Source organism: Ailuropoda melanoleuca, chromosome 1 (genome assembly GCF_002007445.2).
Source record: "Ailuropoda melanoleuca isolate Jingjing chromosome 1, ASM200744v2, whole genome shotgun sequence".
In the NCBI taxonomy this organism is placed as follows: domain Eukaryota; kingdom Metazoa; phylum Chordata; class Mammalia; order Carnivora; family Ursidae; genus Ailuropoda; species Ailuropoda melanoleuca.
Window position 1 is genome coordinate 129,308,432 of NC_048218.1, and position 26,388 is coordinate 129,334,819.

General features: G+C 37.0%; 1 protein-coding gene and 1 non-coding gene across 2 annotated transcripts in view; one reads left to right on the top strand and one right to left on the bottom strand.

Moving 5' to 3' along the window:
* Positions 1–2,998: 2,998 nt before the first annotated feature.
* The window catches only part of RSBN1L (round spermatid basic protein 1 like), a 55,469-nt gene continuing 32,079 nt past the window's right edge, over positions 2,999–26,388 (top strand). Inside the window, exon 1 of the mRNA XM_034666979.1 lies at positions 2,999–3,616. Within this exon, the coding sequence (XP_034522870.1) occupies positions 3,040–3,616 (577 nt within the window). The 5' untranslated portion in view covers positions 2,999–3,039. The remainder of the gene's footprint in view (positions 3,617–26,388) is intronic.
* LOC117795449 lies at positions 21,610–21,712 on the bottom strand. The gene has a single exon (XR_004619476.1). It is a non-coding gene; the product is annotated as a U6 spliceosomal RNA (small nuclear RNA).

Below are 26,388 nucleotides of genomic sequence, written 5' to 3' on the forward strand. Positions count from 1 at the left end.
GTTTTTTGTTTTTTTTTTAAAGATTTTATTTATTTATTTGAGAGAGAGAGAGAGCATGAGGGGGGTAAGGGTCAGAGGGAGCAGCAGACTCCCTGCTGAGCAGGGAGCCTGACTCGGGACTTGATCCTCGGACTCCAGGATCATGACCTGAGCTGAAGGCAGTCGCTTAACCAACTGAGCCACCCAGGCGCCCCAAATTTAGGTTTTAGAAAGAGCATTCTGGGTAGAATGCAGAATAGATTTGAGAAAACAAGAATATAAAGGGGTGACAAAAAGGGCCAGTGTAGTCATTCTGGTTAGAAGGGGCAGTACTTTGAATAGGGTGCCAATAGTGGGCATGGAGAAAAGTGGATGGTTTTAGTGATAGCAGAGATGAAGCCAACAGGAATTGGTGATGGCAGTGGGAATTCTCTCCTGGTTCAATGTTATGAGGACTGATCTAGTTGAAAGGGGATGGCTGATTACACAGGAGAGAAAACAGATAATTGAGCACTGGTAACAGATAACCGAATTGCCCTTAGACCTGGACGGATCTTACTCCTATTGCAAAGAGCCAGAAATCCTTGAGATCAAGGGGCCATGTCCGCCAAGATCAGAGGGCAGACAGAACTGATTACACAACGGTATTTGCAAAAAAGGATGCGGACATAAGCTTGGGCATGTTAGGTGCATGCATGCATGGTCCTTTCTGGTGTGGTGGGTGAAGAAGCTGGGAATGGGAAGAGAACAGGGTCCAGCGGAGAACACTAGAAGTCTGAGAATTATAAATTTGAACATGGCCTTCCAGATCATTATTTCAGTCAAGGTGGTGGAGTAGAATACACTTTTAATTTTTATTTTTTTAAGATTTATTTTTTAAGTAATATCTACACCCAATGTGGGACTCAAACTCACAACCTTGAGATCAAGAGTCGCATGCTCCACTGACTGAGCTAGCCGGGTGCTCCAGAACACATTTTTTGTAATAGTTTGTTATCTTGATTTATAACTTAAATATTTAGACACATGTTATGTGAGCCTCCAAGCCATACTCTCGCCCAGGCTCTGCAAATTTAGAGTTAGGACTAATAAGAGTGTATAACCGTATAAAAGACTATAGTGCAAGCAGAAACAAATTCATGAGGGTAAGAGTACACTTTAGCTGGGCCCTTACCAAGTTGGATTTTCCAGACTCCCATGTAGGAGTAAAAAAAAATAAATGGTGCAAGTTTACAGGTACTAAATTAATGTATATGAGACACATTTATGTATCTGACTGATCAACAATTAAGAGGCTATTTTAATTGTAATGGTTTCATGTGATTTTGAAAAGCTTCTTGAATATGGCAGAAGTTAAGACCATTTAAGAGACCTTAGTGATCATGTAATGGAATTTATTCAAATAAAACAGAGGTTCTGACAGATGAAACATTGTGACTGAGGTTACAAAGGTAGTTACTAGCCAGTGACTTCCAGCCCCATCCTCTGCCCACTCTTCCAACAACGCTACTTTTAATGAAGACATACGCTGACAGTCAATTTCAACCACAAAATTTTCACTTTCTTTCATCGTTATGTATTAAATACTTTCATTACTTTAAAAATTTGAGGCACCTAAAAAAGGTCCATTATTAAATTTTGACTCCAAAGTATTCTAAACAAACAGAAAGGCGAAAACAAAATAAAAAATTCCGCCTTTACGAGGTCACAAGAATTGGTAATCCTGGAAAGTTACTTTTAACTGTTTTCCAAAAAGTTACAGGTAACATAGGGCTCCTTTTAGGACTTAGAAGATTCTCCGACTGCTCATGGGGTGCCTGGGTGGCACAGCGGTTGGGCGTCTGCCTTCGGCTCAGGGCGTGATCCCGGCGTTATGGGATCGAGCCCCACATCAGGCTCCTCCGCTATGAGCCTGCTTCTTCCTCTCCCACTCCCCTGCTTGTGTTCCCTCTCTCGCTGGCTGTCTCTATCTCTGTCCAATAAATAAATAAAATCTTTAAAAAAAAAAAGAAAAGAAGATTCTCCGACTGCTCATTTCCTGATTTGACTACTTTTATTGTTACATTTATTCCTTTGATTTGTTAATCTTATGTGAGACCTGAGTTGAATTAAAATCGTGCTCCTCGTTTTGGTTGCAACCGTGTTACTGTAACCCATATCCCCCAGTTCCTTATCTTCTGAGCTAGAAATCAAAATAACGCGTATAAAACACCGAATACTCAGGGTGCTAACCGCTATTTTACACTTAAAAAAAATCCTTGCTTTCCAAACATCAATAAATACCGCCAACGGATTTGTCTTAGTAAATCTGTTATAATAAGTGCAATAAAATTAAGATCTTTAAGAGTTTATCACTAAAGTTTAAAAGAAAAATTCTCCAGGGAGTCTTACCTTCAAGCTCGGAAGCAATCCGAAAGTTCTGGATTTGCAGGAAGTTATCTCCCTTAAAGAATTAGAGTTGACGATTTTAGCAACAGTAACAAATCTTGTCAGGGCACCAAGTGAATTTTAGTCCCTCCCATCCAACGACTGCTGCCTAACAGAAGGACTGAATTCCGCACAAAATTTTTTCCTCTGAGCTGAGAGCATCAGCGAAATTCGGCTTTCCGAGCGCGAAGAGACCGGGAGGGACCAAAAGGATCCCAGGGAAAAAAAGGATAAAGTGATACATGACAAAGTCGAAGCGGAGATAAGCGCGCCTGGGCGTGGGCGGATTTGAGGGTCCGGAGTTGGGGGTTCATTCCGGACACTCACGGGGCACCAGAGTTCACGCTGGCGACAAGTCGAAGACCCTCCCCTCACAGCTCGCTCCGCCACTAGCCGCGCCCCGCGGAGCTTCGACCTCCAAAACTGGTCCGCCGGGCGATACCGCCTCTTCGGCTCCAGATTGAAGCCTTTGGTTGGTTCCCAGAGGGATCCCTCAGCATGGCTCGTCCAATAGAGGGCTCTGCCGATGGCCCGGCCGCTCCACCCCTCCCCCGCCTCCCCCGCCCCTCGTTGAGGGCCCGCCCCAGCCCCGCGCCCGGGAGCGGAGGAGAGTAAATACAACAGGAGCGCAAAATGGCGGAACCGCCGAGCCCAGTGCACGGTGCTGCCGCCGCCGCCGCCGCTGCCGTCTCGGAGAAAGAACCGTTTGGCAAATTGCAGCCCCCTTTCCGGGACCCACCGGGTCCTCTGTCGGCCAAGAAGGTCCGGACTGAGGAGAAGAAGGCGCCGCGGAGACTGAACGGAGAAGGGGGCAGCGGCGGGAACAGCAGGCAGCTGCAGCCGCTGGCGGCACCTTCGCCTCAGAGCTATGGCAGCCCCACGTCTTGGAGCTTTCCCGGTCTGTCTGCTGCCCCCTCCCCGTCCTCTGCTCGGAGCAGTTTCTCTTTTTCCGCTGGCTCCGCGGTCCCTTCCTCAGCCTCTGCTTCCTCGTCTCAGCCGGTGCCGCGCAAACTGCTGGTCCCTCCTACGCTGCTGCACGCTCAGCCTCACCATCTCTTGCTGCCCGCCGCCGCCTCCTCGGCCAACGCCAAGCCGCGCCGACCTAAGGAGAAGCGAGAGAAGGAAAGGAGGAGGCACGGCCTCGGCGGAGCAGGCGAGGCCGGTGGGGCCGCCCGGGAGGAGAACGGGGAGGTGAAGCCGCTGTCGCGAGGTGGGTGCCGGCGCTGGGAGGGGGAGGGGAGGGCGCCCCGGGTCCCCGCCACCTCCTCGCGCCCGCGGGGCCCGGGCAGGGGGAGCGCGGGGGCCGCGGGCGCCAGCCTGAAGGGGGCGGGAGGCGTCCCGTTCTCTGCAGGCGATTTTGCAGTCCCCTTGGGGACAGGAAATGGAGCCTGTAATTTCGGTTGCAGCGAGGGGAATGCCGAAACTCTAATTTTTTATGTTGTTTCTACCTCCCAGTTAATGCGCTGCAAGATTTCTAGTATTCGGTCTAGAGTACCCGCCTAGGTGTGCTGGGTTACGGAGGGAGATGGGAGGAAATGGGATCGCGAAGGATTTGGTCTTGTAAAAGGTGCTTTATTCATTATTAGACCTTTTAGACGTGATCACAGAATTCGTATTTGTGACACAGGCTCTAACGCCGGAAAATCCTGTCAAAAAAAGGGGTGTGGAGAGCATTCGCGTCAGCTGGAAGCTACCAGAGGCCTGAGCTTTTCATCCCTATTAGGGAAATGAGGTAGTGTACAGGGCCCGAAGTGTGCTATTTCATAAGGTACCCTCCCTGCACCCTCTGCACCGCTCCGTATTCTCAAGTGTTTTGAGTGGTCCTGTTTGGAATACGACCACCCTTCAGAAAGAATTTTCAGCCATATTCCTTTTTCCTGCACCAAATGATAAAATCAGGAGCGTTGACGTTTTTTGGCCAGATCAAGTGACTGCGAAATGTTTTAGGATCAGAAAATGGCAAATTCATAAGCGTCCTTTTCAGACAGGGCCAGGCAATTTTCTTTTAAAATGTAGGCTAGCCATATAATTTTCAAAAACTATTTGTTTAAAATAGATGGTCCTACTTATTTATTTACTGATACATAATGATCTGAAGGTGGTACAACATGGAGAGTGGTTGAAAATTAGATCTTTATGTGATCAAAAGCCTAAAGCATATAATGACCTTTATTATAAATATACATTGAGAATGTATTGTGAAAGTATTTTTGTTTTTTAGGAAAAATGACATGTCAAGCAGTTTTAGTATTGCTGATCTAATTGTAGCTTAAATCATGAATAATTCTCTATATGTTTGAATTAGAATGACTGTTTTCACAATTTTTTAAAATGCTGCACAGAAATATGTGGTAGCAGGGTTACTTCTTCCCTGCTGTTTTGCCTGTAGAAAAGCTTGGACAGCTAAGCATACCCATCAGGTAGGGTAAAGTTCTCTCAGTTTTGGAGAGTGTTGCTTCTAGGAAAGTGGTTTTGAGGGTGGAACTTGCACTACTTTTAGTCTGGAAGTTTAGGTGATTAGTATTTTGAAGCTATTTTGTTTTAATGCTTATCTTTACAAATTAAAAGTGCCTGAAAGTCTGTGCATTTGCAGCTTGCTATTAGTCGTATTTGTGATGTGTAAACATTGTATTCTTTTAAGTTCTTTGAATGAGGACCTGAATGTGGGGTATAACATTGTCAGGGTATTGGAATGGCTGAAAATAAGCATTCTTTCACAAGTCTAACTTAAAATATGGAGCATCCCTTAATGTTAACAAGAGAAATTTCCAGTTTTTAAAATTATATTTAGAATTCTTCTTTCGAAGTCTACAGCTTATTTTATGAAGCCTTAATATGAGGAATGATAGCTTCTACATTAGGATATGGGGAACGTGTTTTTCCATGACCTCTGTAGGGTTTTGTTTTGTTTTGTTTTGGAGTAGTGACTAGATATAAACACCATTGTAAGATTTTCATTTTTTTTTTTGAGAGAAATGCTGCTATTTTACTGAGGAAAAACAAAATCAAAGAAGGATTTTTTTCAGTGTCTTAATGATTAATGGTGAAAATCTCAAGTATTATCCTTGTAAAATTCAGATTTAACTAAATCAATGTTCTGTTTTAATCAATGAAGAAAATTCTTCAGAAGCAACAGTAATTAAAACAGAAAATACACTAATTCAATATAAATATAATTACAAATATGAAAATTCTAATTTGTAATGTAATCCGTTTCTCTGGGCTTTATGTAAGAATCTTAGTGAGTGGTTGGGGCGTCTGGCTGCCTCAGTCACTGGAGCATGTGACTCTTGATATCCGGTCAGTGAGTTCGAGCCCCACCTTGGGCTTAGCCTTAACTTTAATAAAAAAAAAAAAACTTAGTGAGTAGATATGTCTGTTGTTTTAGATATATAACTCTTTCTAATGTTGTTCAAAGTTGGATAGTTCATGGATAGCACATAGGATAGTTCAGTGACCCCAGTTATCCCATAGCTGGCTGATTGAACAAAGCTGAATCGGAACAGGAAGTGAGCTATGAAGACACCTAAGCAAAGAAAATAGATCCTTCCCTCAAAAAGCAAACAGACATCCAAAAAATCTAGCTCCCAACACCATTAACCGGTTGAGTTCCTGTATGGTAGTAGGTTTTTTTTTTTTTAAGTCTTCAGTGAGAACTGCTGATTTTTTACATTGGCTACCATCCTAACAGGAATTACTTGGATAAAATGAAACTGTATGAAAAGGCTTTGGCAGGCCATTTAGTAAATGTTATTTGAGTCAGAAACATGATGATTTGTTTTTTAACCTCATAACAAATTAAAAAGTGGATCAGTCCAGATAGAGTAAGGATCATTGACAGATTTGAAAGTTTAGAGTGATAAACAACATTATTACAAAAGCATAGCAGTCTAAGCCCATTTAGCATAAGGGCTGGTGCCTTAAACACCCAAAACCTGTGAGGTCATGTAGTCATAGTGCGGTAGCTGACTTCCATGATAGCCTGAGTCATCATGTAAAAGTTAAATTTTTTTCTTATAAAAAGAAATTGTGCAAAACTTTTTAGATATTTAAAACTGGAAAGTAACCAGATTTAGTGGTTAGAGAGGTAATCTGCTAAAGAGTTCACAGTCCATTTTCCTGTAAGATTGAATAAATTTTTGAATTGGTAACTGTGGAAGCTAAGAGTGGACATGTACTAAAGGTATCTGACATTTAGAATTATGTTATAACAAACAGCAGAACAAACATATTATTAGATAGCAAAGTGCCTTAACAGTTGCGGTAACCAATAAAACTTGTATACATCTTCTAATTTTTGTTGGTGTTTTTGCTTTGCATTTATTGACTTATTTTTTTCCTTAGAATGATCCTGTGAAGTATCCCAAGATAAAACCAGAGCATTCCACAGAATGTTTGCCTCGAAAGTGCAGTTACAGAATTTAATTCTAATGAAAATAGGCTTTTTTAAGAATTGAATAATTACTTTTGTTTCTGTTTTAATTCCAGTTAGCATACGGTGTTAATATTCGTTTCAGGTGTATGATACAGTGATTCAACAATTACGTACATCACCAGGTGCTCATCACACGTGCACTTTCTAATCCCCATCCCCCCCATCCACTGGGAGCCATTGGTTTGTTCTCTATAAAAGAGTCTGTTAGAAGTGAATAATTTAAGGTATGTAAATGTCAGTGTTTTCAAGGGATAGATGTTGGAAGACTTTTCAAACTAGACTTTTCCCTATCTTACTAATGTTAATTCCACAATTTTAGGTTAAATTCATATTTAGAGGTCTTGTCATTATGACCAAATATTTGTCACTGCTGAAATAGTTTACTATGATTTCATTTTCTTGTGTGACCTTTGTTTTTCATGCTTCGTTTTTTTCATTTGCTTAGTTTTGTCTGGCAAGGTCTTTCTATACCCTACAGCTGCTCCATAAAATGCTTCTCAGTACAATTTTCCACATGGTCAAATCTGTCAGATAAACTTATCAGTTCTGTTTGTTCCTGTAGTCATCTCTTCTGTAGCTGTCTTTCTTTCTGCTTTAGTCTGGATTGTTTTCTCTGTAGGCCTGCTGCAAAGCTGTCATCTTGGGACTTCCCTTAGCTGACGTTCTGGGAATTTCTTTCACTTTTGCTGAATACCTTTTTTCTGGACCCTATGCCTTCCTTTGGTTTATTCCTTCGTTTTAGTTTCCTCTACTATTACTGTGAAAGTGTGCATTGGAAGTTTTATATATATATATATATATATACATATATATATACATATATATATGTATATATATATATATATATACACACACACACACACACACACATATATATATATTCCCCCCTCCCCCCCGCCTCACACTGGACTGTTTGGCTGTTGAGAGATTTCTATATTGGAAATCATTTTCCCTCAAAAGTTTGGAGGTGTTCCCATATTGCCTGGCTTCCAACGTTGATGTTGAGAAATTTGATCTCCAAAAAGTTGTCTTTTTTTCTACAATCTGGGAGATTTCAACCCTTTCATTGAATTTTTAAATTTTAGCTCTCTTTTAAAACAATGTTTAATGAGCTCTTTTTCTTTGTTCTTGTATTGTAGCATCTTGTTCTTTTTTCATGGGTGCAACATCTATTATCTCTTCAAGGATATTAATTATAGTTTCTTTGTTTCTTACATTGTTTTTGGTTCCTCTAAAACTTTTTGTTGTTGTTGATTTCGGTCTTGGAGGCTTTCTTTAGGTTGGTGTGATCCTTAACAGTTCCTTCATATTCAAGGAATGTTCAAAGTTGATTGAAAGCTCACTGGGCATGCATGAGCATGGCTTAGTGACTAATAAACTCCCATGTTTTATTTATTTATTTTTTTAAGATTTTATTTTTAAGTAATCTCTGCGCCCAACTTGGTCCTCAAACTTACAACCCGCAGATCAAGAATCGCATGTTGTACAGATTGAGCCAGCTGGGCGCCCCTCCCATATTTTATCTTTACTTCTTTTCTCTGGATAGTGGGTAAGAGGGTTTTCAGTTTCTTCAGTTAAAGGTCCTTCATTTTTCTGTCTGTGTAACTGGAGTAATGGAGAGAAGGGGATTGGCAGAGGTAATGAGTTTAGATGGTGGAGCTCTAGTGCTCAGTGGAGGAAGAAAGCTTCAAGTCTCACCATTCATTTTCTAAATTTTCACTCAGTCTCCCTGTTTTCACACCAACATTTCACTTCTCCCTTTTTCTGTGTGGGTCGCACCTGAGCTTGGAGCCATTCTGATTCAGTTTTGCTGGAGATCATACCTCATTCCCATGGGTGGGGAGGTGGTGAATGGGGAGGGGGAAAGAGCGAGCATAATAGAAGGTTAGTGTAAGTCCCTGCAGAGATAGTGCCAAACAATCCTATTTACTCTGCAGTATGCCTAGAAAGGCTTAGAAATTGGAAGTGGTGAAAGAGGCAAGAGGGCAGAATCAACCCTTCTGTCCCATGCACACACGTACACACACACTTATTCTCTCCCCCGCCCATACATATGTTGCAGCATGTGTCAATTTCCTTTTTAAGGCTGAATAATGTTCCATTATATGTATATACCACATTTTGTATATTCATCCCTTGATGGACACTTGGGTTCTTCTACCTTTTGACTATTATGAATAATGCTGCTATGAACATGGATGAACAGGTATCTGTTTGAGTCCCTGCTTTCAGTTCTTTTGGATATATGCCCTGAAGTGGAACTGCTGGGTCATATGGTAATCTTTTAATTTAAGGAACCATTTCCTTACCATTTTCCATAACTGTTTTCCGTAGGAGTTGCACCATTTTACATTCCCACCAGCTGTGCCCAAGGGTTGGGCTAACTATTTAGTATCAGAAAAGTAAATCTAAGTAATCAGACAAAAAACTCCCAATAACATTTATTTGGAGCAGATACTTGTAAAGTCAGCATGTGGTCACCCACGATAGTTTAGGAAATAAAATTTGGGGGTTGGGTGGGAGAAAGAAAAGGTATTTATTTATTGAGTGCTTATCATATGCCATGGTATTATCTCAGTATTTTTAGATTAAAACTCTTGAGTTTTTCTTAGCTCGCTCAGAGTTGCATAGCTAATGTGAAAGAATCTGGACCAACCCCATCTCTGCAAGAGTGAGCCTAACTACACAACGCTACAGTTAACTTAATTTTTTCCCTTTAGACTGTGATATATGGGAAGAAGAAAATGAAGATGAACTTTAAAACTTTTTCCAAGTTATTTCTATTTTCTTTTTTATTATAAAAATTTTTAAGCATACAGAAAGGCTGAAAGAATAATACAATGGCCTTATGTAGATTTTCCTCCTCGATTCAACAGCTGTTAATATTTTATATGTGCAGTGAATCATTTGAAAGTAAACTGTAGACATGATGATACTTCATTATTAAATATTTGTTTTCCTCTTCTAAAAGTAACCACATAATTAAAATAACTTTAAAACATTTAAGAAAATAATCATATAGCCAGTGCATATTCAGTCTTCCAATAACCCCCAATTTCCCCATTGTATCCCAAACACACTACGTGTTTATTTAGTAATTTTTATAATGCCATTTGTTTGAGTGGTTTTTTTTTTTTTTTTTTTTTTTTTTTTTTTTTTTTTTNTTCTGTTTATTTTCATCTGGAGCTGTCCCGCTCACTTTTTTCTTCATATGGCATTGAGTTTTTGAAGATACTAGTTCAACATAGGTATCTGTTAACTTGTAGATTTTCTTATATTAATGATTTCTAAACGTTTATTTTATTGTATTTATCTTTAAAGATTTTATTTGCGAGAGAGAGCGCATGCGCGCTCTTGTATTTAGATTAAATACTCTTGTATTTAGATTAAAATTTGGCAGTCTATTTTGATTTTGAGTACCAAAGTAAACAAGTTCATTGGTAAGACTAGAATCTTATTGTAAACGTTTTCCTTGAATTCTTAATTCATCATAGTTTGAATTTTGGAAAGCTACTTACAGAGTGCCTTTCATTAAAGATTGAGTGTAGTAGTCCATTTACAATTGGTGATCTGTTATAATACTGGTAACATGGGCCAAAAATAAGAAGTCCTACCAGTTTTCTTTAATACAGTAAATATAAGTATAGTGTGTTAAATACTGTATATATTTCAAAATTATAATCTCTATTACATAATGTCCTCTGTCGATTAAAATAAATTAACTGTATACCTGTATGAATTCTCATTTAAATAGATTATATCAATTCTTTCAGAGCTGGCATTATTTTAGTCATCATTTTATCTTTGTCTTGTACCCAATAATTGATTTTAAGAAAAAAATACTTTTTATTAAGAAATTTTATCTATTCTCTTTGCACTACAAATTTAAGTAGCTACTCTGTTAGTTTTTTTATAGAAAGGGTATACATTCTCTTTAGCTGTTATTTAATTCAGAACCACTTTCAGTGGTTTGACATGTGGAACAATATTCTGGAAAGCCAGTGTTGCAGGGCATTCACTTTCTGGCTGAGTCACTGATGAACTTTATACCTTAAGGGAGTAAAATAGTCACCATTTTTCATTTTTCTCCTTTGAGGATGATGAAAATATCAGGATTAGTAAATTCTGTCAGGCTTTTTTGAGTTGGGCCAAAAGCTGATGCAGTGAGTGCTTGGGTGCAACTTGAGCTAGAATATAAGCTTCTTGAGGACAGAAACAGCAATAACAATAACAACAATAACAATAGTTAACACTTAATAGAACCGCACTCAGGACTTCATATGTATTTTTATTTAATTTTCACAACTTTAAAGTTTAGTTAGGTGTTAGTCTTTATTAAGTGCTGAATGGAAGCTCAGAAAATTTAAGTAACTTGCCCAAGGATATTAAATAAGTAGTCAATCTAAGTTTTATATAATTATGTAGTTTGACTTAAGAGCTCCAGTTCTAAACTATTGTGCAAACTCTGTTAATGTTTTTAAATCTCCTTCATCTAGAATTGTACCTTACATTGTGAGATAGTTTGCCAAATAAATGAACCAGACTTTGAGGGAAGAGTAGGACTTAGGTAAATGGAGATGATGGAGATGGGCTTGTTAGGGGGAATGAGGTGAGCAAGATTGTAGAGACAGAAGTTGCATGCCATGTTCAGTGGTCTGTGAATAGAACCATTCAGCTGGGATTGGTGATATTGTACAAAGTTGGAAAATAGCACTTCATGCCAGTTGAAAGTTTGCCACAATATGCCTTCTATTTGCCAGGATAGGGAGTTCAGACTTTGATCTTTGGGCAACAGCAAGGCACGTTTTTTTTGTTTTTTGTTTTTAATAGAGTGATAATTTATTCAAATTGGTTTTGTAGGAATACTAATTTGATAGCATTGTGTAGGATGAATTGGCTGAGAGGAAAATTAGAGACAGGGATATTGGAGACTACTGTAGTAGTAAAATGGAGTGATTTTAGTGGTAAAAATCCTGGACGTGGAAAGGAAAAGATTTTCAGAGGGAATGTATGATAGGGCTTCATGATTATCAAATATGTAGCAAGAAAGGATTATATATTTAATTTTAGGGTTTCAGATGGAGGGAATAAGCATATCATAGAAAAAATGTTGGTGGGCCTGCAGGAGAACTATTTGGAGAAGATGGATTTGAGTTTGAGATACAGACAAATACCTTATATTAGAGTTCTCTTGTAAGATGCAGCTCAAATTAGTGGTGAGTCAATGTATAACGTTTTAAAATGTTGTTCTATGTATAGGAGATTCTGTTAGTGTGTGTATGCTTCAGTATTGCATATGTGGAGGAGACTCTCTTAAAAGTCTCATAGTGGCAGACAACAGCTATTACTTTTTCTCTGAGGAGCAAATAATCTCAGATTGTCTCTTAGCTTTTAGGTAGCCAGCTGTTAACAGCTTTTAAAAGGTCTCAAAAAATCAACATTAGGCATGGTTCCTTAACCTTTACTCTGGTCTAACAATTTAACAATTTACCTTCCATTTGTCCTCCCTCTCCTGGCCTCTCTCTCATTGGCCTTATCTCTGCTGCTTTTATTTCAGCATTTAGTTTAGTTTGGGACCCTTTTACAGTGCTCTTCTCTCTGGCTTTGCTAATCACCCTGTTGGTTTTCTAGCGTCTATTGTTAGTACTCCCCAAATCTTAGCTTAGTTTGGAGTTTTAGATCCATATATTCAGCTGCCTCTTTGACATTATTAGATGTTCCACAGAACTGTAAAATTAATATGTTCAAAACTCGGCCTTCCTTATTCAAATTTGTCTTGGTGTCTATGTTCCTTATCTCAGTGCCATCTTGTATCTAACGGCTCAGGCTTGAAAACTGGATTCTACACTTTACCTTCTTCCAACCTGTAGCTAAATCTTGTCAGTTCTAATCACCATCTTTTGTATCTATCTCCTTTCACTGTCCTTTCTACTAGTCTTAGTTTAAATTACCATTCTCTCTAGCCTAGATTATTGTGTAAATGCCTCGTTATTGGGCTCCCTACTTCAGATCTGTGATCTTTCAATTCATTTTTCATGCTACAGCCTAGGTAATAACTAGAGATCTGTACACTTACTTGATTATGTTACTTTTCTGTTCATGACATGATGTTCAAATACCTAAAAATGTCTTCCAAGGCACTTGTTTAGCTCTTTAGTGTTTCCTCAGTGCTCCTTGCTGCCTAGAACTTTGTCTACCCATTATCCCTAGTTCCACATTTCTACTACACCTAGCTAATGTCTGCTCATCTTTTAGGACTCCATTTGAAAGGGAGGCCTTTGTTATAGCCCATACTAGGTTAGGTCCCCTTGCTGTTTTTTCTCATGTCACCTTGCACCTTGTCCATCCTGACTTTCTTCACTTCATTTTAATCACTTATTTAGATGTCTTCTTCACTATACACACAGCCTGTGAAATCTGGGGGCTGTGGTTGTCTTGTTTCAGGTCAGGGTATCTCTGAGTATTCAATAACTATTTGGGAAATAAACCATTTGTACTGCGTTTCAGCCCTTTCTGCCTGTAGAGAAGAGATATCTGGTTGTTATTCAGGAAAATTTTGGCAGGTATTTCAAAGTAAGAGCAGCAAAAAAGTGATAATGGGATGAGAAGTTGACCAGCAGCTCACAGACAATGGTTAAATTGTCAAGAGAGCACAATAGGCAGATAATAATGGCATGAGAACTAGAAAGGAAAGTCACTGTGTGGATAATACTAATTGTATTGTGTTTGACTCACCTTGAGTTATCAGAATTGCCATTTTGTACATCTAATCTCAAAAAAATAAAGCTTATCACTACATTATACAAAGAGGAAATTTTGTTTGTAATCTGCATGTATTTACAAAACCTGTAAGGGCATTATGAATGGAAATCCTATTTGTAATTTATTTAGACATAAAATTAAATAGGAATTAAGATTAATTTTGTTCCAACAATCAGATAGTTTTTATTACCATTTTAAACCATTTATTGAATAGCTTGTTTTTTCCACTAGGATGTAGAATGCCAGTTTTTATCCTATACTAAAATATAGTTATATTGTTATAGTCTACTAAATCTTAGTTATCCTAGTGGATATGTAGTGGTATTTCGTTATGGTTTTAATTTGCAGTTCCCTAATGACAGCCGATGTTGAGCATCATTTTATGTGGTTATTTTCTAACCCTGTCTCTTCTTTGGTGAGGTGTCTATTCCGATTATGTGTTATTTTTATTTTCAAATTGTAATCATTCTTTACATATTCTGTGTACATGTTCTTTATCAGATATGTATTTCACAAATGTATTCTCCCATTCTGTGGCTTTTCATTCCCTTAATATTGTCCTTAACACTTTTTCATAGCAGAAAAATTTAATTTTGGTGAAGTCCACTTCATAATTTATTTCTTTCATGGTTCATGCTTTTAGTGTCTTAATGGAGAGAACTTTGCCTAACCCAGGATCACACAGGTTTTCTCTTACGTTTTAGATACTTTATAGTTTTAGGTTTTACCTTTAGAACTGTAGTGCATTTCGAAAATTTTTGTATTTAAGGTTTGGATCAGAGTTCCCTTACTCTTATTTTTTTTTATTGATTAAGTTGAAAATTATTTTGTGAACTTCACTCTTCTCTCCCCACCCCCCCCAATCACCTAGGGGTTTTCATTAAATTTATTGATTAAAGTAGGGGCAGATTGTAATTACAGAATTTTCTTTATACTTAACAAGCTACGTGCATGTCTTTACCTACTCTTATATTCTTTTATATCTACATAAAATTTATTGATATTTAGTACAGATTATGAGTTTTCTTCTGGTATTTTGTTTCATTTTGGGGAGTTTGTTCCAGATTGTTACTGGTATCTAAGAAAGCTTTTAGTTTTTCTACATATACTTGGTAATTGGGTATGTAAGTATATAGTAGTGAAAGGTTACCAATTCTTCATAATCAGGAACAGGTTTTTGTGGTTGTTTTGTTGTTTTGTTATTGGTTTTGTTTTGTTTTTTAAGTAGGCTCTTTGTCCAATGTGGGGCTTGAACTAATGATCCTGAGATTGAGGGTCATGTGCTCTACTGACTGAGCGAACCAGGTGCCCCAAGGAACAGATTGAATCACAATAAGATACTTTGTAATAGTCAGGAAATGGTTTCTTTGTGGTACTTCAAGCATTGTGTTTGTGTTTGAAATCTGAGATCTCTGTTAGCAGAGTATAACTATACAGCTTGACAAGTATTTTTAGTGCTTAGGTGCCATGGTAGGTTTTAGTAAATATAAAATCAACAATATAAGGCTTGTGCCTTCAAGTACTGTAAGCAATCTAGCAGGATACTAGAAAAAGTAATGATAATATTTAATGCTATAAGTTAAATATCACAAGACAGATGGAAAGTAGAGTTGGTACTAGTGGAAGCGGAAGTAGGCAGTATTAGGGAGAAGGGATGCAGGAGGGAGGAGGGAGTGTTTAAGAACCTTTGAAGGACAGTGCGGTAGGATTTCACTAAAGAAATGAAGAAATTGGGATGCCTGGGTGGCTCATTCAGTTAAGCAAGCATCTGCTTTTGGCTCAGGTGGACAGTCTCCTTGCCTAGTCGGGAACCTGCTTCGCCCTCTGTCTGCCACTCCCCCTGCTTTTGTGGGCATTCTCTCTCTCTCTCTGATAAATACATAAAATCTTAAAAAAAAAAAAGAAATGAAGGAATTCTAGGTAGAGAGTATTATTTGAAGTGTAACATTCATGGAACTAGATAGGAAAACAACGATGCAATGTCGTAAAAGCTAAAGGAAGAAAATAATTTCGAGATGTTTGATTACGGTTCTGACATTATATATTGCTAAACGTCTTTATTCTAGCCCTTCACTTTTGATTTTAAAATATCAGTGTGTTTTGTAAGACAAATTCTGTTTTAACATTTCTCTGAAGTTAGTGCAAGTTTCGTACATATACATAACTTAACCCTAACCAACTTCTTCATTGACTCTAAGACTTTGTGAAGGATATATTATCTATTGCTGTGTAACAGACTTTAAACTTGGTGGCTTAAAATACAACCATTTTATTATATTTAGTGATTTTATGGATCAGGAATTCCAGCAGGATTGACTAGGTGATTCTGCTTCATGCAGGGTTGACTGGGGTTGCTTGTGGTGGTCAGTTGTGGACCGTCTTGTTTAGTAGGTTCCAAGGTGGCTTTACTCATCTGGGTGTTTTCTCAACCCTCTGATAACTGCATGCTAAGCTGAGCCCCTCTTTGTGTCCTTTAGGGGCCTTTCCACGTGATCTAATCAGGATAGTTGGATTTCTTACATGGCAGCTCAGGACTCTGAGAGACCTGAATAGAAACAGCAAGGCTTCTTATAACCTAGCCTTGGAAGTCTGAATCATTTCCTCCCTGTACACATATTAGGGCATTAATATTTGTAATGTATTACAAATTTTAATATATTAAAATAATTGATTAAATAAAATAAATAAAAATTTTTAGTATATTACATAATATAATAGGTATATTTGTTTTGTAAAATTTCACTTAGAGTACATTCTAAATTGAAAATAGATAAAGCACCTATGGGAGCATTATTTAATGATATTAACTAAATACATAATAAAATTTAGAACTTTAATTGGTTGTATGAAAAACATAATTAAGAGTATATAATAAGAACAGTGGTTCCCCTATATGCTGTTATCATTAACTAAAAACTGATTTACTGTTTGCATTATAGAGTATAATTTTAATTAAATAATGTAATTGTATAATGTTGACTTTAGAGGTCTAGAATGCTCCAGTTTGTGTGTGAATCACATTTTATATGACAGCTATAGTATAAAATTCAGTGACTAGAGTGATTTAAGTCTGTGATCTAGATATCAAGTATAATTCCTCAGTTCTTTTATATCTTGCATTTACAGTATTTTGAGAGGAGAAAAACTAATTGTACTTCTGTTTTGGAGGCAGATCTTTTTGTTTTAGGTCAGTGAAGTAAGCCTGACCTGAGATTTTTATTTATGGTAGGAGAGGGAGCCCATTAACAGTCATGTTAATGCCTGGCTTGGCTTTCATGTAGGTACATATATATTTATTTTTGTTTTCCTTTTAGTGAGTCTTGTTTTTGTGATGACTGTTAATATACTGTTTTGTCACTCTATGCATGTGACTAGGTGCTTTAATACAATTCTATTTATATTTAATAATGATAGCTACCTTTGTCAAGTGCCTGTGATATATCCTGGCATAGTGTTGGAAATAATGCATATGTTGCCTTTAATCCTCATAAAAATCTAAAAGATAAGTGCTACTATCTTTGACAGATGGGAATACTGAGGCATAACAGTTAATAAGTAGTTTGTTTTGTGTCAGTTGGTGGCAGAGCAGCTGGATATTAAATATGTCTAATTACAAAGCCTGATAAAATGTATTAAAGTACGTTTAGAGTTCTTAATACCTAGCTATCTTAAACTGTATCATTTTCAACGTTCTCTTCCTTGCTTTTTGGTCTCAGTATGTTAGCCAGAGCAACCTGCTATTCTGAATAGTAAGAGAGGTAAGTATTGTACAATTTGGACTTCCTCATAATATCTTCAGGCAGAAACATTTTTTGCATTACTGTACAAAACATAGGATGTTGTTGCTGTATGAGTCATTATACTAAATTTTTCCCCTTAAGCAGAAACATGGAATCATAAAATACTAGCAGAGAAAGGTTCATCAGAGATCAGTTAACATAAGCCCCTGATTTTACAGGTACAAGCAACAAGCTCCATAACACTCCCTCAGTTCAGCAGTTCACAGTCACTGGAACTGCACAGGTCTTTTCTGTCTCAGGGTTCTTAACACATAGGAGTTTTCAGTTAAGTCCATAAGGACCTTTTACCCTTTTAGCAATTGCCCTCAGTATGGATGAGCAGACACCTCTAGAGGTGGAGTCAAGTTTTTTAAATACCATCTGCCTCATGCCTGTCAGATCTCAGCCATCCCTTAATTAGAAAAAAAGGGTTTTCTTCTCTGCCTTCCAACTTTCTGGAACCCATTTCTGTGTCATTCCCTCCCCTATTATAAAACTATCTCCTGGGGAAGATTTGGTGCAGAAGATTAGAAGTAGTGCTGCATATATGTGCAGGGTATGACTTAGGAACTGTCTGTTATTACATTTGTGGTCCAAAGAATTCTCATGTTTTTGGTTTTCTTTCCCAAAGTGTGGTCTACTTTTAACTGGAGATTTGGGGACCTGGTTAGGACTTTTCTAAGTTCTGCCACTTAGTCTCTGTCCCTGAGAAAATCTTACATGTTCTGGGCCTCGACTTTTTCTCTATAAAATGAGGAGAGTAGGTGAAATCTCTAATTTGTGTCTATGAAAAAATTAATTTTGTGGAAACTTCTCTGGCAACTGTCCCCCTTCAACACTGTCTTACTGATTCTTGCCATACCTCTGCTGTTTTTATTTCTAGAGTCTTATAAAATACTTACAAAAGCATTCACTTTAAGTTACATCACAATTTCTCTAATTTGTCCTCTGCTGCTTTCTTATGTGACTCAAACAAACATTTATTTATTGCCTGCTACGTGTTTGGCACTGTGTAGGGGAATGCAGAGAGGAAAGCTGTTAATATTTCTTGACTTCAGGAATTTGTAATTTAATTGGAAAGATTATTAGCTGCAATGCAGGAGACACTTTGTATTATTACTCATCTTGTTTCTTGTTTCTTTTTCTGCATGTTGCTTTTTTTTTTTTTTTTTTTTTTTTTTTTTCTTCTGTGACTGCTGGCCCTTCAGATGATTATCAGTAATTTGCTTTTACCTGTATTAACCCTTTTCTTCTTTGGTCATTTCTAGTTGTAGGAATCAAGGAGTCCTTAATGAAAAGCTGAATTTCAGCTGGATTTTGCAGGAGGTGTAGGATTTTGGTCGGCAAGAGTTGGGATGGGCAAAGACATTCTAACTATATGGAGTAAGACTTAAGTAGTAATGAATCAAACAGTCTGGAATCTTGTGTACATATACATGTGGTTGAATAGTACAAGAAATGATTAAAATATGAGTCTTCACTACACAGATTCTTGAATGGCATACTGTGGGAATTTTCTTCTTTTACATAGGGTGGGTTCATTTGTTTAAAGTAGAAGAGAGTGACATGATAAACTGTATTTTCAAGGAATGTTTTTTGGTCACTGCTGAGTGGACTGTTGGAGAGGAGAGAAACTAAGTAGGAAGATCACTTCTTTCAAAAGATAATCAGTTATGGTGATAGCTGTGGAAAGGGAAAGGAAGATGGACGTATTTCAATAGCCTGAACTAAGCAGGTGATTTAATGTTAGGGAAAAACTGGAGGGAGGTATAAAGGTTTTTGAGAATTTTGAATTTGGGTGTTGGGGAATGTTGTGCCACTAACATAAACAGGGAATTAAAAGGAGAGCTTCAACCTTATTTTTATAAAAGAAAGATGATAATTTTGGTGTCAAATATTTCTTTTCTTTTTAAGACTTTTTAAAATGTTTTTATTTTTTAAGTTATCTCTATACCCAGTGTGGGGCTTGAACTTACAACCCCGAGATCAAGAGTTGCAGGCTCTGCCGACTGAGCCAGCCAGGTGCCCCAGGATGTTAAATATCTCTTAAGAGACAACGTGGTAAAGCTTGGCCAAGAGGTTGGGTTGAGATAATAGTTTAGGGATTCATTTGCCTAATGGTTATAGTTTAAATCCTAGGAATGCATTTTTAGACAAGTATAGATAAAGAAGAAAAGTACACCTAAGATAAAATCCTAAGGACAATGTGCAGGTTTTGATGATTGGATCATGAGTTATGGAGTCGACTGACCTTAGGGAGAAGTTTTGAGTAAGAGGCTAGTAATGTCTTTTGCAGTGAGGACCAATAAAAAAGGCCGACAGGTGAAATATGTCAATCAGAGAAAGACAGTTATCATATGATATCACTCATGTGGAATTTAAGAAACAAAACAGAGCATTGTAGGGGAAGAGAGGAAAAAATAAAACAAGATGAAACCAGAGGGAGACGGAACCGTAAGAGACTTAATCATAGGAAACAGACTGAGGGTTGCTGGCGGGGAGGTTGGTGGGGGGATGGGGTAATTGGGTGATGGACATTAAGGTGGGCATGTGATGTTAATGAGCACTGGGTATTATATAAGACTGATGAATCACTGAACTCTACTTCTGAAACCAATAATACATTATATGTTGATTAATTGAATTAAATAAAAAAGGGAAAAAACAATAAATGAGTGCTGACAAAATAGCCTTAAAGCAAGTTTCTTTAAAAACAAGTGTTCCAAACACTACTTCTATGTCATATATAGAACGGCTCAGTGATTTGTTGATCAGATAATTAAATATTTTCAATAAATATTTCTATACAAGAAAAATAAATCTTAAAAAAAAGACTGAGAAGCCACCATCACTCCTCTTTTTGCTATATCTTTTATCTTTTCCATTTTTGTTATGTTACTTTCCCTCTATCTCCCCACTTCAAATATGTATTATTTTTCATTTTCTCCTCTTTTCCTGCTTGTTTTCAGATCTATTTCTAGCTATACTTACTCCTATTTGGGGAGGGTGGTTAGTAAGATCATTGTTGTTGTTCAGACTACCTGATTTCATAGACTGCGTTATTACAGCGTGAATCATGGCACATACCCAAAGCAGGCAAAACTGTGATCGTATGAAGCCTATTTGAGGTTTGTGCTATAGGAGTATATTGTGGCTAAAAGCTTTAGTAGGAAATTCTACCAACATTTCTTAAGAAGTGTGGATTTTTATGACACTTCTTTATTTTTTTTCATTATTTTATTATTATTTTTATGTAAGCTCTAAGCCCAGCGTTGGGCACTACTAACTGAGCCAGCCAGGCCCTCCTGTGACACTTCCAAAAAAAAAATTCTAACGAACCTATATAAAATCCGTCTTTATACAAAAATCTTTGGTCTAATGAGTTATGGTATGGTGTAGGATTTCTGTCTTTTCCTTAAAATCTGTTAAATCTAACAAGTAGTGCATGTATATATACATATTTAGAATACATATTTAATTGTGTCATATTTTCTTCTTTCATTCTTTTTGTTAACTGTAGCATGACTTTGAGATAATGTATATAAAATGAGATAGCAATGCACTTGAACAATTGTAATGAAGGGAGGACTTTGTAAAAAGGAAGATCATTTTCATGTATGTGTGTATTAGATTATATATTAATTTATTGTTTTATTTTGAAGAGATGTAGGCTAACAATTACATAAGTAACAAATATAAATCCTTTTCTGTTGTAGAAATTATTATAATAAAAATAATTTAGAAGTAAAGGAAATAAAAATCAAGAGTTCCTTTTATTCCTTCTACAGGAGTAAATCCTGTTAGGTGTTTTGTGTTCTTCCTTCCAGACTTTTTTCTGTGCATTTACATATATACATAAATATGTGTACTCACAGAAAAAGAATATGTAGTCTTTTTTTAAAAACCTAAATATGCTATATGCATTTTTCTATAACTTGCTCATTTTTCTTAACAGTGTGTCTTGGAGCTCTGTCCATTGCATCGAGTGAAATTTATACACGCATGTACACAAACTGTGTACATCTGTGTTATGTATATGTGTATGTATATATAGTTGACACACAATGCCACATTAGCCTCATGCACACAAACTGTCTGTGTGTATTTCTTATTTATTTATTTGACTGGTTGACACACAATGGCACATTGGCCTCAGGTATACCAAATAATGATTTGACAGTTTATACATATGCTATGCTCACCACAAGCGCAGCTACCATCTGTCCCATAAATATGGAAGGCTTCATGAATTTGCATGTCTTTCTTACTCAGGGGCTATGCTAATCTTCTCTGTGTGGTTCCAGTTTTAGTATATGCTGTTGAAGTAAGCTGTATTTCTTTCTTTTAATTAACTTTTGCCTTTATGAATTTATATAAATATAAATTTTAGTAATCTCTTAATTTTAGAATAGCTTTAAATTTACAGAAAAATTACAGAGTGCCCATGTATACTGAACTTACTTTCTCTTATTGAAATTTTACATTTGCATTGTACATTTGTCACAATTAATGAATCAATATTGATATATTATCATTAACTAAAGTCCATGCTTTATTCAGGTTTCATTAGTTTTTACCCAGTGTCGTTTTTCTGTAGCATAACATTCAGTCATCAGGTCTATATAGGCTCTTCTTGGCTATGGCAGTTTTCTCAGACTTTTCTTGCTTTTGATTACCTTGATGGTTTGAGGAGTATTGGTCAGGCATTTTGTAAAATGTCCCTCAATTGGGATTTGTCTTATGTTTTTCTCATGATTAGAATGGGGTTATTGGTTTTTGAGAGGAAGGCAATGACTTTGGAAATTTTAAAAATAAAATTTAATTAGAAAAATCAAGGGGTGCTTGGGTGGCTCAGATGATTAAGTGTCCAGCTCTTGGTTTCTGCTCAGGTCATGATCTCACGGGTCTTGGGATCAAGGTCCCTACCCCCACCCCCTCACCGTTAGGGAGTCTGCTTGAAGAGTCTCTTCCTCTGCCCCTCCCTCCACTTGTGTGTGCACACACATATGCACTCTCTCAAATAAATAAAATAAATCTTTAAAAAATCAAGTAGTACTGAAAGGTTTATAATGCGAAATGGCCCTGTCTCTATTCTCTGCCCTAGCCCCCAGCTGTTAATCCTTTTAGTTCTCATATTTTAATTCCAAATTTCTGAATAAAGTGCTCATATTGCCTTTTAGTTTTTGATTGGTCAGTTTTACACATATATTGCATTCTTGTTAAGATTAATAAGAATTTAGCACTTTTATAACCTAGCTTCTTTCCTATCCAGTAATTTCATAAAATTTAGTTAAAACATAATAATCAGTGCTAATGATAACTTTGCAAATACTGTTGAGTGCAGATCAGAGACCCTTTTCTGTATGGCCTTCTGGGTTTTCATAATACTAAAAAATTCTCTGTCTTTACACACAGATGATCCCTAACTTACAGTGATTCACAGTTTTTTGACTTGATTGTAGTGCAAAAGTGATGCAATTCAGTAGAAATCTTACTTTTGAATTTTGAACTGTACTCTCTGAATTAGCAGTATGCGGTAGGTTATTCTCTGGTGATGCTGGGTGGGGCAGTGAGCCATAATGCCAGTCAATCATGGGATCACAAGGGTCAACAACCATATACTTAAAACCATTCTGTCTCCATATAGTCATTTTGTTTTTCACTTTTAGTACAATATTTAAAAATAACTTGAGATATTCAACACTTTATTATAAAATAGACTTTGCGTTGGATGATTTTGTCCAACTGTAGGCTAATGTGAGTGCTCTGAGCACATATGTTAAGTTAGGTGTATTACATGCATTTTTGACTTAATGATACTTTCAATTTACAACGAATGGGTTTATTGAGACAAAATCCCCGTGTAAGTCGAGGAAGATCTGTTTATATGTATTGTGTCTTCGTTTTCTGTCCTGTTCTCAGTGTTGTGTGATAAGAGATAATATGGCAATTCCTCTTTATTCCTGGAGGTAGTTTCTAGAATGCTGTTGCTGCCCTTCAGTCTGAACTGGCTACCCTTTAAGCCAGCTGCACAGCTTTCATACTGATAGTTCCTTGTGTGCCCATCTGTGCTGGGTCTCCTGTTTCCTTGGTCTCATGCCTTCTTCATTCTTTGTTTGCTCCTTATAATTTTCTTGAACATATATCCTAAGGGGATGCGTGTGTGGTAAAAAATGTTTGAATTTTTGTTTGTCAAATCATGTCTTCCCTCATACTTGATTGGTAGTTTGGCAGATTAAAGAATTCTAAGTTAAATATTATTTTCATTAAGCATTCTGAAGGGACTTGTTTGTTGTATTGCTTTCTAGCATCTACTGTCATGTTGAAGAGTTCTACACTATTACCTGATCTTTCATATGTGATCTGGTTTTGTTTTGTTTTGTTTCTTTAATTCCTTAGGAGACTTTTAGGATCTTTTCTTTATCTCTAGTGTATTGAAATTTCATGATGGTGTGCCTAGTGTGTGTGTGGGAAGGGGGGGCTACCACTGTGAATTCCATTCTTTGTGCTTATCCCTTGATGGAATCTTAATTTTGGTGACTGATCTTTTCTGAGAAAATTTCTTTTATTTATTTAATTTGGTATTTTTCTTCCCAATAAAATTCTATTTTCCTTTTCTGAAATTTTAGTTAATTTGATATTGGATCTCCTGAATCCTTTGGGAATATGGTCCTTTAGGTCACCTTATTTTCTGCTGTTTTCCACTTCTTTGTCTTGTTGCTCTCTTTTTGGAAGATTATCTGAGAAACTTTATCTTCCAGCTTCTTGAGCTTTTCAGTTTTGCTATTGTATTTTTACATTCTAAAAGTTCTTTTTTTTTTTTTTTTCTGATTCAATTCAGTTTAAGCATTTTAGAGAAGTACATTCAAGCTTGTTTTTAGCTCCGCCCTTTGCCTTGCCTGGGGTGCCTGAATTTCAAGCCTGTTCATTTTCTTTTGAAAATGAAGTGGATGTTTGCCTTAAGGAGTGAAATTGAATGATTACTTGACTCTTTGGGACAAGGATGGGAAGATTGCGAAGTCCAGCTATTTTTTATATAAACTTTTAAACGATTTCCCTTGTTTTAAGACTACTGTGTGTGGTGTGTATACACAGATGTATATACCTAAATCTATGTGTATGTGTTTGCATATATTTACACAGATACATATATCTATGATAGACGTGGGATCATTTCATAGATTTACATTTATATATGTTAAATTGCCATTTTCTCCTAACATTTCATGAATATTATCTCTACCTCATGATACTCTTATTCAAACATGATTTTTAGTGGCTTCATATTTTCCCATTAATGAATATACCCAAATTTATTTAATCAGTCTCCATTTATCAAACATTTAAGTTATTTACTGTTTTTTGTAATTATAAATGAGATGAAAACTCCTGTACATGTATATTTGTGCTGGCTTGTTATTTCCTTTTTATTAAATCCTAGCAGTGGAATTCTGGGATCATAGGAATGATTGGGCTTGTTTTGTTTTGTTTTTGTTTTTTAAAGGGCGGGAAGAGTGAGAGGGAGAGAGAATCTCAAGCAGGCTCCATGTCCAGAATGGAGCCTGCCGCAGGGGTCCATCTCTTGACCCTGAGATCATAACCTGAGCCAAAATCAAAAGTCTGACACTTAACCTACCGAGCCACCCAGGCACCCCAGGAATGATCAGTTTTAATGCTTTCCAGCATATTGTTAAATTGCCTTCCAGTAAGACTTCTTAGTTTATACTTATCATTCTGTAGAAGTGCTTATTTTACTTCACCTTTGCCACTACTCTTAGAAATGGTCAATTTGATAGGTGAAGATGGTTTTATATTGTTTTAATTTTGCTTTTTTGAAGACTGAGAAGTTGAACTTTTTTGTGTGTGTTTATTTGACTTTAACATTCTTTGGAATTTGTTTATATCCTTTGCACCTTTTTTTTTTTTTTTAAGATTATTTACTTGAGAGAGAGGGAGCACATGAACGCCTGCGCTCCCAGGGGGTGGGGGGAGGGGCAGAGAGAGGGGGAGAGAAAATTCCCAAGCAGGCTCTCCGCTGAGCACGGAGCTGGAGGCAGGGCTCCATCTCAAGACTTTGAGACCACAACCTGACCGAAATCTAGGGTCTGATGCTCAGCCAACTGAGCCACTCAGGTACCCCTGCACTGTTGTCAGCATGGAGTCTGCTTAAGATTCTCTCTTCCTCTCCCTTTGGCCCCGGCACACACTCTCACTTTTATAGATAGATAGATAGGAAGGCATATATAGCAGCAGGAGTTATGTATGGAAAATCTTTGTGCACTTTCTGTTCAGTTTTGCTGAGAACCTAAAACTGCTGTAAAATAAAGCCTAGGGGCCACTGGCTGGCTCAGTCAGTTCATGTCTGACTCTTGATTTTGACTCAGGTCATGATCTCAGGGTTGCGAGATTGAGCCTCGGGTCTAATTGTCCCTCTCCTTCTGCTCCTCGCCCTGCTTACGTGCATGTGCGTGTGCGCTTTCTCAAATAGATAAATAAAAATCTTTAAAAAATAAGGTCTATAATGTATAAATATATTTATAAAGTTTATTAAAAATTGGATAATACCATATTATAATTTTATTTCCTGAGAAGCTAGTTTAATTTTATTCTGAAAAATATTTATATTTTGTGACTGTGGTAGGTTTATGTTATATCATAGTTTTATATATATATATGCCATTAAAATTCTAGTTATTTTACTCTTTGCGGTGAAGTCAGGATCGTCATTACCCTTAGGGATGCTGCATAAAGACTAGAAGGGAAGACAAGAGGGGTCCTGAGGTGCTGTTCATTTTTGTGAAAATTGAACTGTGTACTTACATGCTTTTTCTGTATGTATATTATACTTTAATAAACTTTAAAAATTTCAGTAGTTACTGAAATAACACTTTAAGGTTAATAAAGTTAATAGGGATAATTGGGGAAAGAAATGTGGAGATGGATGACTGTTTTCTTCAGTTGTGATTTTTAAAGGATACATAAATAGTTCATTAAAAATGTATGTTT